The sequence below is a fragment of the Petromyzon marinus genome, chromosome 65 (assembly GCF_048934315.1).
Source record: "Petromyzon marinus isolate PM22_M1 ecotype Great Lakes invasive population chromosome 65, UKy_Petmar_22M1.pri1.0, whole genome shotgun sequence".
Taxonomy (NCBI): domain Eukaryota; kingdom Metazoa; phylum Chordata; class Hyperoartia; order Petromyzontiformes; family Petromyzontidae; genus Petromyzon; species Petromyzon marinus.
The window spans coordinates 7,481,463-7,497,074 of NC_133731.1; the positions used below are offsets into that span (position 1 = coordinate 7,481,463).

The window sequence follows — 15,612 nt, forward strand, 5'->3', positions numbered from 1 at the left end:
TCTAGTTGGTGGTTATCTGCTGGTCTAAGTGGGTGGTCTAGTTGCTGGTTATCTGCTGGTCTAAGTGGGTGGTCTAGTCACTGGTTATCTGCTGGTCTAAGTGGGTGGTCTAGTCACTGGTTATCTGCTGGTGTGTGTGGGGTGGTCTAGTTGGTGGTTATCTGCTGGTGTGTGTGGGGTGGTCTAATTGCTGGTTATCTGCTAGTCTAAGTGTGGGTGGTCTAGTTGCTGGTTATCTGCTGGTCTAAGTGGGGTGGTCTAGTCACTGTTTATCTGCTGGTCTAAGTGGGGTGGTCTAGTTGCTGGTTATCTGCTGGTGTGTGTGGGTGGTCTAGTTGCTGGTTATCTGCTGGTGTGTATGGGGTGGTCTAGTTGCTGGTTATCTGCTGGTGTGGGTGGTCTAGTTGCTGGTTATCTGCTGGTCTAAGTGGGGTGGTCTAGTTGCTGGTTATCTGCTGGTTTAAGTGGGGTGGTCTAGTTGCTGGTTATCTGCTGGTCTAAGTGGATGGTCTAGTTTCTGGTTATCTGCTGGTCAAAGTGGGGTGGTCTAGTTGCTGGTTATCTGCTGGTCTAAGTTGGGTGGTCTAGTTGCTGGTTATCTGCTGGTCTAAGTGGGGTGGTCTAGTTGCTGGTTATCCGCTGGTGTGTGTGGGGTGGTCTATTTGCTGGGCCACAGCTGTCCCAGTGCTACGGTCAACACAAACGCGTGGTGGTGGTGGTGGTGGTGGCGTCGCCTCCACCACCACCACCACGCAAAGAAAGAGAAGGCGGTGGCGTTGGCGCCTCCAGGTGATTCCGGAGCCGCTCGCCCAGCCTCCGCGAGTCAGATAAGACGTGGGGACACGTTCAGGCTGTCGGTCGGGCACCCTTTATGGGGCCGGGTGAGAGTCCGTTGAGATTCATCGTCCTGTTTGCCTTAGGATGGGCCGGCAAGCGGACAGGGTGGCGACGTGACGGCGGTCAGCTGCGGGCTTTGTTTGCGCAGTTTTTATTGGCGGATCCCTCCGATGACGCCACCTCACGGGAACGGGAGTGTCGCAACATCCGTGTGTGATCCACCAACCCCCCCGCTGCTGCTGCCTCCGCGGTGCTGGGTTTACAGGTGCGTCCCACCACTACCCAAGCGTCTCACTCTGTGCACTCCATCTGTGTGACATCTCTCCTACATCTAAAACCTAGACATTAAACTATTTTTCGTTTATTTTATTGCAGCAGGTAAGGGGCCCCACTGAGCTACAGTGAGGGAAGAAAGTATTTGATCCCCTGCTGATTTTGTACGTTTGCCCACTGACAAAGAAATGATCAGTCTATAATTTTAATGGTAGGTTTATTTGAACAGTGAGAGACAGAATAACAAAACAAAAAAATCCAGAAAAACGCATGTAAAAAATGTTATAAATTGATTTGCATTTTAATGAGGGAAATAAGTATTTGACCACCTCTCAATCAGATTTCTGGCACCCAGGTGTCTTTTATATAGGTAACGAGCTGAGATTAGGAGCACACTCTTAAAGGGAGTGCTCCTAATCTCAGCTTGTTACCTGTATAAAAGGCACCTGTCCACAGAAGCAATCAATCAGGAATGCTGCCTATGACCCCAAGAACACCATCCCCACCGTCAAACATGGAGGTGGAAATATTATGCTTTGGGGGTGTTTTTCTGCTAAGGGGACAGGACAACTTCACCGCATCAAAGGGACGATGCCATGTACCGTCAAATCTTGGGTGAGAACCTCCTTCCCTCAGCCAGGGCATTGAAAATGGGTCGTGGATGGGTATTCCAGCATGACAATGACCCAAAACACACGGCCAAGGCAACAAAGGAGTGGCTCAAGAATAAGCACATTAAGGTCCTGGAGTGGCCTAGCCAGTCTCCAGACCTTAATCCCATAGAAAATCTGTGGAGGGAGCTGAAAGCTCGAGTTGCCAAACGTCAGCCTCGAAACCTTAATGGCTTGGAGAAGATCAAAGAGGAGTGGGACAAAATCCCTCCTGAGATGTGTGCAAACCTGGTGGCCAACTACAAGAAACGTCTGACCTCTGTGATTGCCAACAAGGGTTTTGCCACCAAGTACTAAGTCATGTTTTGCCGAGGGGTCAAATACGTATTTCCCTCATTAAAATGCAAATCAATTTATAACATTTTTGACATGCGTTTTTCTGGATTTTTTTGTTGTTATTCTGTCTCTCACTGTTCAAATAAACCTATCATTTAAATTATTGACTGATCATTTCTCTGTCAGTGGGCAAACGTACAAAATCAGCAGGGGATCAAATACTTTTTTCCCTCACTGTATATGGCTTTTGTTTTTTTCAGAAGTCGCGTGGCTTATCACGCGTGGACATTCACAGTAGTAGCCAAATCCTCTAGGCCGGTGGTTCTTCGCATGTACTGCAGCCTTGCACCCCTTAGGGTCTCAATCGTATGCGAAAATGTACAATGTTACTAATTACACAGAGGGTTTGATGAAGCAAGGTCAGTTCTGTTGAACACGCAGGCTTTCGCGACCAATATCATCCATGATAGAGGTTTTTTTGGGGGGGGGGTTAGATCGTGTAAATATATAAATGTGTCGTTAAACCCGGCAATTTATATTTTTTTAATGTTGTGGCTTGGCTCTCCAACACACCGGTGTAGTGCTGTACTAAGTGACGAATCGGCCACGTTCTGTTTACGTGCCAACCCTTACTAGTTGGCTGTGTCGGGTGGTGGCGGGTTTTAACGACGCATTTATATATTTACGCGATCTCACCCAAAGAAAAAAAACCCCTCTATTATGGATGATATTGGTCGCGAAAGCCTCCTACCACGTGTTCAGCAACCAAGCATCCTCCACACGGGTTTCTTGGAGGACGCAGTCTCAGCAGGGCCGTTTTCGACGTGAGCAAACTCGTGGGGTCACAACGTTCACCGTTCGCTGTCGACAAGTCACTGCTTACAGGGTGCTTAAAAAAAAAGCCGTGAGAGATTCGTTCGTGAGGCTATCCACATATACAAACACGGAGACAATTTCAACCGAGAAGATGGATTCTGGCTTAGCAATCATTGGAAGGATTTGATAAACCATTTCGGGTCTTAATTGATTGCTCACGCTTAAGGTGGCTTTCAGACCGCATCCTTTATTTTTCGTCTCCCCCCTCCTCTTTTCCGAACATAGATGGACTCGTCCATCTGAACAAACTGTCAAATCGCTCTCCGTGGTGCTAACGTTAAAAATAACCGCCACCTTTTTTCAAATTTTCTTGATGTGGTTTTCACACCTGATGATGATTGCTTGTGTTGCAGTCGAAACGTCGTGAGAATTTAATTGTTTTATATTTTTATTATTTTATTGTTTCCCTTCTACGTGACTTTACCGAAAGAACCAAAAATATGAATCCCTGCAGTCACGAAAGCTTTCAATCAAAATTCAAGTGGCAGACTCTTTAACTTTTTGAAGTTATTCACATTTACATTTGTTATCATGTTACAGTCTATTATTAATATCGGTTCATTTGGCATTTAAAACGATAGTCCCATGTAAGTGTTAACATCTTTGTGAAGCACTCTGTATTTGCTCCTGGTAGCATTATTACATGATGATGATTATCATTAATTAGTCTCCTTTCCAGCTCGCACGCACGCACCTCTGTCCGATCGGTGTCGTGTCATTCAGAGAGGGCATTCGAGTTGGTTGATAAACCCACCGCTTCCACGAAACCCCACCACGGCCACCTCTTACCCCATCATTGCGCGTGGGCTGGCGCTTTTCGTTATCGGTCACGCACGGAGATTCCGTGGCCGTGTTACACCAAATGAACGAGTCATTGGCCAAACATGACGTGGTGCTGAGCGTGCGAGCGATAGTGCGAGATTCCCGCTCGCTCCGCAAACTGCCTGTGGCGCTGCGTCTCCTCCGGTCCACCGCCATAAAACGCGCGCACGGGCAAACAGGCGGCTCAATTAATAACCGACGTTGGCAAACTCGCAACCCGTCGTTAATAATAAGTTTAAGCGCGTTTTGCCCGGCGCTGTTTGCCCCAGCGCGTTGATAGCGGGCGCCACTTGGAGCGTGGAAATCAGCGGTGTCGCGCCGAGCGGGCAGCGTTGGCTGGGCGGTAAATTTGAGCGAAAATCTGCGTGTCGTGCCAAAGAGCTCCACACCCCCCCCCCCTCCATGGCATAAGCGGCCCCTCTGGCAAAATTCCCGATTCAGAATCAATGTCCTTGGCGTGACACCGGCGAGAGTCCGCTGGGAAGCACAGACCTCTCTCTCTCGCAATGGGGCCTTTGGTCAGTCCACTGCTGGATGAGATCCCCTGCCCGAGCCGTGCGGGTTCGTTGCAGATTGTTGTTATGATTTGATTTTAAGCGTCACACACTTCTTCACCACGACTGCCAATGCGGGGTTTGGCGGAGAGCGGGGAACAATGATGTTGGGAGGATGTAAGTACAGTAGGAAGGTGGATTTTGCTCCGCTGCCCTCTGCTGACTACAACGTGGCCCCGCGGAAGCCTATAGCACCTGGCACGCGCACAGTGAGTGGTCGCCCATCCAAACACTATCCAGGCCCCCAAACCCCGGCTTTTGGTCACGTGCACTGGGTGATGTGCCCATTGGCTAACAAAAAGTTACTTAAATCATTCATATTCTTGGTTCTTTCGGTAAAGTCACGTGGAAGGGAAACAATAAAATATTAAAAATATAAAACAATAATATGAATCCTTGCAGTCACGAAAGCTTTAAATCAAAGTTTCAATCATACATGTTTAATTGACAGCCCCGTGTCAATCTACTGCTGAATCAAGGCCTTAACCGCACCACGTCGGTAATGGGGGTTGTTTGACCATACTTCGCCACGCTGGTCGATGCGGGTTAGAGATGGGGGTCGCTGGGGCTAGAAGTGGTTCGTCGTGACCACGAATCTAACAGAGTTTCATGAAAAAAAGTGCATGGACAGATGTCTATAAACATGTGTCCATGCACTTAAAAAAATATATATAAATGAAGTATGTTTCACACATCCCACGAGACACACGAGGTCTCCTGGAAGCGCTTCACTTCAGCAGCAACAATGCAAGCAAACTCTGGACTGGTTTCAACATTCAGGTGTCTCATCAGCAGTGCCAGGCTTCCTTGAGCCCCGATGCTGGCGAACTGCCAGATCATTCGATGTGGGTCGTTGTTCCGTAATACGCGACACAAAATAATAATAATAACAACAATGACGAGAAAAAACTCTCGTCGTTGTTGAGAATATGACATCACAAGGATGTAGTAGACCGTACAGCAGGGGTGGGGAACCTTTTTTTCTGCCAAGGGCCACTTGTATATTTATAACATCATTCGCGGGCCATGCAAAATTGTCAACTTAAAAATAAGCCTGTTATATTCGCTCAAACATTGTATACACTCACCCCTAATGTGATGGCTGTAACTGCTTCTCTTTGGCGAGGCGTGTGATGATGTTAGCTGGTATTGACGATGTTGTTGCTACTCGCAACTGCTTTTCCAGGTTTGCTCCTAGATTTGTTGAATTTCGAGTTCCACCTGCGGTTGCCTTGGCAGGGCCAGAGACCAAATGATTTCGTGGGCCCTATACGGCCCGCGGGCCGGACGTTCCCCACCCCTGCCCTACAGCCTCCGCCATACATCTCTCCACGGAGATACACAAATCAAATGTATGCACGCACATTTAAAAGAGCCATCAACCCCGGCCAGGAGCCACTGCACCAACCTCTACCACTAAACCTCCTGCCACGGTCACTCGGGCACGGACTCGATCTGCTCGTGCGCATGTCCACATTCGACCTTCGGTCTTCGACTCCAGCACGCGCAATGTGGCACCGCCGTGGTGAATCGTGACATCGCGGGGTCGGCAAAGGTCACTCACAACGGACAACAACTGCCCACTTGTTAATGCTTTGCTACTTGGTGGGTGGGGTGGTGAACATTGCGAGCTAGCCCTGTTTGCCTCTGTCAGAAGGCGCACAATTATTATATCCACAATAGCGGAGGTTTTATTTATTGGGGGGGGGGTTAATATAAACGTGTCGTTATACGCGCCTGACGAGCGTGTCGCCTGATAATGATGCCGGTCGTTGTCATTACCGGCGAAACGTCACTGTACTAGAATGGTAAATGTTGCAGTGGGTTTATTCTCCATCACACAATGCTGAGTGCTGAACTAGCAACGAATTGGCACGTTGTGTTTACGTGACAAACCCCTTAGTAATTGACTGTGCGATCTAACCACAAAATAACCTCGATTATGGATGATTATATTGGTCGCGAAAGCCTACTTCTACTACGTGTTAAACTGCCTATCAATACTAACAAGCCTACTTCAGCAGTTTTTCTTGCTGTGGTTGTCCCACCTGATGACGATTGCTTGTGTTGCGATCGAAACGTCGTGATCTGTTTATTTTTTCTACCTACGTAACTTTACCGAAAGAACCAAAAAGAGTGGTACTAACAATTATCGTTTGAAACCCTACGGAAAACCTGCCTGGAGGCAAGGCACAGTTCCGGGTTTGATCCCGACAGATGGCCGAGTGTGATCCGGACACTCCAGGAATCGGCATCTGCGTACCGGGGGTGGCAGGGGTTGCCTTGTGTGTCGAGATACGGCACCGGTATTGCCCTGTCGTGTTGTGTTGAACTTCACTACAGGAGACCACACAGCGTTGATGATAGATCTAGTGACGACTGAGAATTATGTCTGAGTTTGGTTTGCAGTCCAAAAGGTGGCAACTCAACCACTCACCCATCCACTCATCTACTCACTCCCCCACTCACTCACGCACCCCCCCACTCACTCACACACCCACTCACCTATTCACTCACCCACTCACTCACCAATTCACTCACCCACTCACGGACTCATTTGCTCAGTCACCCACTCATTCACCTACTCACCCACTCACCTACTCACGCACTCATTTACTCAGTCACCCACTCACCCACCCACTCACCTTCTCACTCACTCACCCACTCACTCACCCACTCACCTACCCACTCACTCACTCACCCACCCACCCACTCACCTTCTCACTCACTCACCCACTCACCTACCCACTCACCCACCCACTCACCCACTCACTCACCCACTCACCTACCCACTCACCCACTCACCTACTCACCCACTCACTCACCCACCCACTCACCTACTCACTCACCCACTCACTCACCCACTATGCTTGTCACCTGTTCAGATTTTACCCGAACGCTCCAGGAATTTGGCATCTGTGTGTCTGGCGGCAGGAATAGATTTGTTCCGAGATGCATGGTACCGGTGTCGGCTGTGTTGAACTTTAGTGCAGGAGACCACGCAGTTGATAATAGACCTGGGTCTGACTGAGAGATTTGGCTGGGTTTGGTCTGCGGTGTTAACGGTGGCCAACCCTCCACGTGCCCCACGGGTTGAGAATTTTGTTCTTAACCTTTCGCTTGATGCACTATCAACATTATTATAATCATCATCAGCGGCAGCTATTATCTGTCCACTGCTGGATGAAAGCCTCCTCTCCAAGACCCTGCCATCTCTCACAATGTTGCAACGCGACAATCCAGCCAGCACCTGTTGCGAGATCCGATGTCATCGTGCAATCACATTAGGGGCGAGTTAATTAAACGTTTGACCAAACATAACGGACTAATGTTTAAGTTGATAATTTTGTATGGCCCGCGAATGATGTTATAAATATCCAAATGGCCCTTGGCAGAAAAAAAGGTTCCCCACCCCTGATCTAGATGATGATGATGACGATTTAAAAGTGCGTAGCTTCCAGTGGCTTCCTAATATCGGAAGGGGGAGAGCGTTCCAGACGGCCGCAGAAGCGGTGCATCTGAAAGCGTCGCGGCGATGATGATGATGGTGATGATGATGGTGATGCGACTACCACCGCCTTTGTTCGAAGGCTGAGCCAAAAGCCTCTGCGGCTGCTGTGAGGATGAGCGGAGTGTCGCGTGGTTGATGGTTTATAGCTCCTAGACGAGATCAGCAGCGAGGTATTGGTGGTTCATTTGCGGCGAGCACTTTGCTTGTCATGAGTGCGACCTTATAATGAATGTTTGTTGCGTGAGTTTGCGTTAGCTACGGGAGGAGAGGGGCCGTCCATAAATGACGTCACGCGATTTTGGACGATTTTTTTACCCTCCCCCCTTCCTTCACACGACGTCACAAAGTCAGACCCCCCTCAAATATGACGTCACAAAGGTCTGCCCCCCCCCCATTTTGAAAATAAAACATGCTTCAAATCGCTTTAAACTATTGTCATTGTATTCTTGGTTCTTTCGGTAAAGTCACCACGTAGATTGTAAACAATAAAAAAATATAAAACAATAAAATTCTCACGACCTTTCGACTGCAACACAGCAATCATCATCAGGTGTTGCAGTCGAAACGTCGTGAGAATTTTATTGTTTTATATTTTTAGTTATTTTATTGTTTCCCTTCTACGTGACTTTACGGAGAGAACCAAGAATATTAATCCCTGCAGTCACGAAAGCTTTAAATCAAAAATTTTATTGTCATTGTAGTGCGGATTTAATGTGGCGCTGCACTCTGATGTTGTAGGAGTGTTGTTATAACAATTCTATATTTTGATTTAAAACTTTCGTGACTGCAGGGATTAATATTTTTGGTTCTTCCGGTAAAGTCACGTAGAAGGGAAACAATAAAATAATAAAAAAAATATAAAACAATAAAATTCTCACGACGTTTCGACTGCAACACAAGCAATCATCATCAGGTGTGAAAACCACAATTTTTTTTGCCGTCCATAAAAATATTGTATTTAGCTTTATATTTCACGTATATATTTTTTGCATGTATATTTAACATATTATATATTTCAGATGTTTTTATATATATTTATATATAGGGACATATCGCGATATCAGTTTTGATATATATTATATATCGCGATAAAAGTTTATTAAATTGATATCGCGATTTAAAATATTTATGTCGCTATATATTATACAAATATAATTATTTTATACGTTTTTTTACGTATATATGTTATTTCGCGATATCAATTTACCACACATTTCTTGACATTTCAATATTTTTTTTACTTCAAATCACGTCGTAATTTTTTTTGCCAGTAAAAGAAGCCACTGTTTATGTATATCGTACGATATACCGCGACGAATAATAATAATGCAAGCTGTACGCAAAATTAACATTTATTATGTTAATTATGTAAACAAACCGCGCTGACCAATGGGAGCTCGGGTTTTGTCCTTCACCTCAAAATCCCTACAACAGATAAGAAACCGGGCGGCAAGTGCCACCCCCGGCGTCCTATTGACCCAAAGCCTCCCGCCCACGTGACCTTCACAGCCCATGCGTGGTGCGAAATCTAAACCGCGGCCTTCTGGCAGCCGCGCCTTTGCCTTGGCACCGTGACCGACTCCGGCTTCGCGTCGCAACCCGCGGCCCCGTCAGCTCGAGTTGTGGGGAGACCCCTCGCTCATGCCCGCAGAGTAAGAGGGCGCCGCTCGACGCATACACACCGCCGCTGTGGCGTACGGAGGCTGCGCCAGATGTTGACTACCTCGCCCGATATGCAGGAGGTCCTGGGTTCGACCCTCGACCCTGACGCCTCTTGTATACATTTTGATTTAAAGCTTTCGTGACTGCAGGGATTCATATTCTTGGTTCTTATTTTATTGTTTCCCTTCTACGTGACCTTACCGAAAGAACCAAGAATATGCCTCTTGTATACTTGGAGTTTGTGTCTCATCATCACCGCGGTGGCTAGGAGATGTTAACTGCCTCGCCTGGTATACAGGAGATCGTGGGTTCAATCTCGGCCTCTGACAACGCCTGCTGCTGTATATTTGGAGTTTGCGTGTCTCTCACGCTCTCATCATCATCCCGGTGGCTAGGAGATGTTAACTATCTCGCCTGGTATGCAGGAGGTCGTGGCTTCAATCTCGGCTCCTGACGATGCCTGCTGCTGCTGTATATTTGGAGTGTGCGGTCTCTCTCATCATCATCACGGTGGCTATGAGATGTTAACTACCTCGCCTGGTATGCAGGAGGTCGTGGGTTCAATCTCGGCTCCTGACGATGCCTGCTGCTGCTGTATATTTGGAGTGTGCTGTCTCTCTCTCCTCGTGGTCGCGTGGATTTTTCTCCCGGGTCCTCCGGTATTTCCTCGCCACATTTAGAATAACCATCACGTGTTTTAGAGTCTTTAGCAGTCATACGCGATAAGCCACCTAGTTGAGCAATTGTTTGTGTCCAGGTCACTTCTGAAAAAGAAGCAGCGCAGTGGGTCTTACCTGGTAAAATAAAATAAAAATTGATTTAAAGCTTTCGTGACTGCAGGGATTCATATTCTTGGTTCGTTCGGTAAAGTTGTTTCCCTTCTACGTGACTTTACCGAAAGAACCAAGAATATGAATCCCTGCAGTCATGAAAGCTTTAAATAAAAAAATAGTTTAGTTTAATTTATATATGTTTTAGTGATTTGCTTAGCTTCCTTTTCCTGGCATTCCTGTTGCATTTGTTGTTGTAACGTTGTGAACCACCCCAACTGGACATCTGTGAAAAAAAGTGCTTCATAGCTCATCGGATTACTCAAGTATTCATACATATTCTGATTCTGAAGGCGGGGAGAGCATAGACATGGCATCATAGGAGTACTGTACAACGATTGCTGTCTTTCCGCACCGTCCTATGCCACTAAACACATAGCCTCGCATCCTATAGCACATTGACTTATTATACATGCTGGTCGCCCATCCAAACGCTATCCAGGCTCAATCCTGCTTGGCTTCTTGCTAATATGAGTTCAGGCGCATTTGGCTGCAGGCGGATATGTTGTGGTTAAGTCGTCGGGGCAATGACTTCACTGTGGTAGTGCTACAATGTGGCGCCACAAAGTGATTTAAAAGTCTTTTAGCAACGACGTTCTGAGGAATTGGACGCGTCCGATAGGATGTCAACAAGGGGGAGATGGAACGATGGATAATTACTTACATCGCTGGATCATACGAAGCGGCGGTAGCTGCGGTTTAGGGTGGCGGTCATCCAGCAGTGGATTAATCATGGACAATGATGATGATGCTGAAGGGAACTCCGCGCTCGTGTCCCTAAACCACCAGAGTTTGTTTTCTGCCTAAATCGTTAACTAAACTTCAAACATTGTCGGGACGAAAGCCAATATAAACAGAATTTATGTCTGTGCCTCCGCACACAAAAAATGTTTTAGCCCATCAGCCTATTGGCTTTCCAGATCAATATCAGGCTGAATGTGTTGCTCATAAATATTCCCACTGTTTCTGTAACATGTCTTGAGATGCGGTTACATCGAGACGTTTAATACAGCCGCATTGCACTGATTGGTCTGTGCGAGTCTCTGGGTCTCTTGTCAGTCTATGGGTTGCTGTTTCTGTACAGCCTCTTGAGATGCGGGTGCATGTATATGATATATGAAGGCACGTTCTATTTTACTTTATGTAACGAATCTGACCCTTGTCTGGGCTCTGACCCCTGTGATTCCTTGCAGCCCGCACGATGTCCAACTCGCTGCGCCATGAAGTGATACAGCTCTACAAACAGGTCAGCAGTGAGGGGGAGCATCTTCAGCGGTGGATTGTGCAAAGCTGCCTTCAGAGAGGAGGTTTTGAGTCCTGGACGCCACATTCCTGGACGTCGCTAGTTAAAAAAAAAAAACTGAACACCGAGACGCCCGTTGTTGCGTCACGGACGCATTGCCAGTGTCACTTGTTGTAATACTGCCCGCCTGTAAAATGTGTCGGCTGTGAGCAGCTACTGCACCTGGGGCGCGAGTACCCCAAGGGTGCCGCCTACTTCCGCGACCGCCTCAAGCGCTCGTTCCAGCGCAACGCGGACGAGCGCGACCCGGAGAAGATCCGCGCGCTGCTGGAGCGTGGCCGCTACGTGGGGCGCGAGCTCGAGGCGCTCTACCACGTGCGCAAGTACCGCGCCCTCAAGCGCCGATACTACTACGACGACACCAGAGTCGGCGGCGTCGGCGGCGGCGTCGGCGGCGGCGCCGGCGGTACCGGGGGCCATGGCACCAGCGATCAGGACTGACGGCGCTCGCCCGATGGGTGGTCGCCGGTGGTGTTCGGCGGGAGGGGATCGGGGTTCGGTGGTTCGGCAGAAGCGTTTGGAGTTGCGTGGGTTTGATTCCCGGCGATCGTTTGGCATTAGGTGGCAGAGACAATGTTGTGGACGCGGTGACTTGACGGGGACGCTGTACGCACCTGATCCTTGTCGGACATTCACCACTCGCCTGACCCTCGCCACGCACCAGTTATAAAAGTCACGTGACCCTCGCCAGCCACCAGTTCATACAATAGTGGGACGTCCATTGACATTTAATCGATAAGCAGCGCCACGGCCAGTAACCGCAGTTTTTGGGTAAGAGGTCAGATATTTGTGTAATTCTCACCTTGTTTCCTTAAACTGCATAAACATATCACGAGATTTTTGATGCCACCTTCACGTTATAGGTGGAGCGGTGTATGATGGCATATTCCGACAAACATATGTACATGTAAATAGTGCGCATGTATGTTGAACTTCTTTTGCGCCGTACGTAGCCAACCGTGTTAAACGGAGGTGCGGGGGAAGGACAAACTAAACAGACAAAAAGTGACTTTTATTAAAATATACTCTTGTGCCCAGGACACGTGAATTAAATCGCACAGATAGTGGACTTTTTGTCTGATGCATATGACAGTATCTTGAGATGCGATTGCATTTTACTTGATAAGCCCACCGTGTGAATGGTGTGTGAAACCCTTGTAGCCACGGTGGATTCTCTTTACGAATTGGCAAAAATGTGTTATTTGACGGGTGTCCCTGGAAAAATTTGATGATCTATTTGCATATAAGATCATTTAAGCGAGCTACATTGGAAAACTGCTATCGACTTTTGATAGTGTATATTGTATACTCTCCCCACAGATGGACTTAATCACTTTTTTCCATTGACTTAATCACCTCTGAACTGAAGCCAACTACTTACTGGACAATGAGATGGTATGGGTTCTGGAGTTGTTCCCGGGAAATCCGATCAATTAATTGAATCGCGGGAGGGAGTGAATCGTCCCAGTTGTGCCAGCAACTTGCTCAACTTGAGACTCCAGATTAATCGCGTGTTCGCTGACACCAACATTTTAACTGCGGATCTCAGCAGCGCCACCTCAATGCTTGACAGTGTTATCCTCCTATGCAGCCTGACCATTTCTCCAAATGCGTTGCGTCTTTCGAGTTGCACCATAAAAGCCTCTCTTCTCCGGGAGGGTTACCTTCTTGAAAACGCTCGTGCATGCAGAATTCGCGAATGCAGAAACCCGGTTCCAGTGGGGAAAGGATGGGGTTGCGTTCCTGGGACGAGTGAAAATAGCGGGTAAACGGTAAGTGTTTAAGAACAATTACGACAATACGTAATATGTTTTGAAGAGCAATGTGTTTTTTTTTAATTTCCTTTGATCTAACAATGGGTTTACGGTATTTACATTGCTAGTTATATTCCAGTTGGTGCCATGATGTTGGAGTTGTGTCATGAGATGTAACACAGTATCTCAAGAGGGATTTTTCACCGACAACAGAGGGGTAGTCACGTGGTGTCTGGGGAGACACCGCGCTAGAATAAAACCTCTTAAAGCCAGACTAAATTGTGTGGAGAGCTTTTACAGTTATGAGGCATGTCTAACATACTGTAATTGAGGACAGTCGACTCGACTTGGCGTGCTAAATGACGGGGAGGATGGCAGTGGATAATTAAAAATCGCGGATAATCCACAATTATCCATCGATGGATGCGCGTGCTCAGTAATGATAACACTTCCCTGCTCCCACGCAGAAGACTCGGCCCGCTAAGTGGATGATAGCAGAACCACGCCAATCAACATCAATCAAACTCCGCCCCCACTGTTGTAAAGATGTGCAACTACTGTACTGTAGAGGCGATCACGTTTGATTAACCGGGAGCAACTTGTTTGTTCGGTTTAAGCACGTGACTTGCAATACACATTTTCAAGAATAACAATGTATCACCGTTTTTATATTAATTTGGGCTTAAGGGAAAATCCATGAGTTGTTAATTTATGTGAAAATCTCAGGTGCGCGGTTAATCTGCAAATCGGATAAACCGCACGCAGATTATCAAGAGTATTGTCATTGCTAAATCACTGCATTTCGGAATGCTGCCATGGTAGTTGAAACGAAGGCACAAGTTTCTCGAATTCCATCGGCTCTTCACCCTGCAGTATAAATGGCTACACCACTGTTCGTCGATATAACTGGCTACACCACTGTTAGTCGATTGGCAGGTCGCAACGTGGTGGCGTTAAAGCGGGGATACTCCCATCTCTTCCAAGACTTACGCCCAGCGTAGAAGAGTAAGCCAAACTACCCTACCGAACCCAGAGCGGAGTGCCTCTATTGTCACCGCTAGGTGAGAATCTCTGCCGAGACTCCCGGTGGGGAGAGTGTGTCTTGTTGAGTCGTGTGTCCGTGACGTCGCATGCTTCTTAAATACAAAATTGTATACAAATGAATCAAACTTTTCCGAGTCCCGGCCTGTTTTGCCTCCCACCTGGTTGCGTCCCTAGTGTGTGTTTGTGTGCGCGTGTGACCACACCACGCTTCACTCCCGTATCCCACGTGTGAGGGCTACCCCAGAGAAAGAGAATGGAAAACCGATAGCCCACAAATTCTCATTTGTCCAAAAAGTGGGGGTCTTCGTTGAGAGTAGGTGATTGATCAAGTGTACGAGAAAGTTAATTTATAAGCTAGTTGAGTGGCTATTGGCGGCACCACGGTGGCTAGGATATATGAACCCCCTCGCCTGGTATACAGGAGGTCCTGGGTTCGATCCCGACCCTGACGTCTGCTGTATATTTGGAGTTTGCGTGTCTCTCTACCCGCGATTGCGTGGATTTTTCTCCGGGTCCGCCGGATTTTCTCTCCACAGTTAGAATCAACATCGCGCGTTTAGAGTATTTGGCTAGCCAGGTCGCTTCTGAAAAAGCAGCTATTATAGCTCAGTGGGTCCTTACCTTGTAAATAAAACATTGCTTTGAATAGATACAAATAAATACTATCGCAAGTCATTTGTAAAAGCAAAATCATCTGAGGGAAAATCTTCCAAGATCCAAATTTTGAAAGAGAAAAATTTGCTCGTTTGGGGAAACTCATTGTCGCCCTCTACCGAAATAAACTCAGCAGGGTCCCTCTCGAGTTGCCTTGAGACTCTGAGAGTCTTTCTTGTCTTCATGGGCTATACAGGTTATCGACTTGTTTCCTATTGTTGAATTAACAACTTGTGCCCGATCTCAGATCCCGAGCCGGGATGGGGATGTGGGGGTTGACCCTTGAGAGTGAATTGGGATTGGGTGACCCACCGTCGCGCTGACAACAGGAGCAGCACATGTACATCGTTGTGCTGTACGCCTGTATTCATCTAGCAATAGTACAGTCTGTAAAACAGAATGAAGGATTTATACTGGTAGGAACGAAGTTGTAAACTGAGTGTACCAGCCTGCAATAGATTAATGCGTCCGTCCGTCCCCTTTCAATACTTTAACGAAGTGAAATCTCGTGCTGTTGGGTGTAAAATCAGCAATAGACAGCGCAG

The 15,612-nt window shown here is 47.4% G+C and overlaps 1 protein-coding gene across 2 annotated transcripts in view; it reads left to right on the top strand.

Moving 5' to 3' along the window:
* ETFRF1 (electron transfer flavoprotein regulatory factor 1) overlaps positions 1-14,538 on the top strand; it is a 30,610-nt gene extending 16,072 nt beyond the window's left edge. Inside the window, exons 1-3 of one of the 2 annotated variants that reach the window (XM_032978150.2) lie at positions 9,313-9,472; positions 11,506-11,558; positions 11,769-14,538. In XM_032978150.2, coding sequence (XP_032834041.2) covers positions 11,514-11,558; positions 11,769-12,056 — 333 coding nt within the window. In that variant the 5' untranslated portion in view covers positions 9,313-9,472; positions 11,506-11,513 and the 3' untranslated portion in view covers positions 12,057-14,538. Of the gene's footprint in view, positions 1-9,312; positions 9,473-11,505; positions 11,559-11,768 lie in introns of those variants that run through there. The other variant, XM_076054336.1, reaches the window with a different exon arrangement.
* The last annotated feature ends 1,074 nt before the right edge of the window (positions 14,539-15,612 follow it).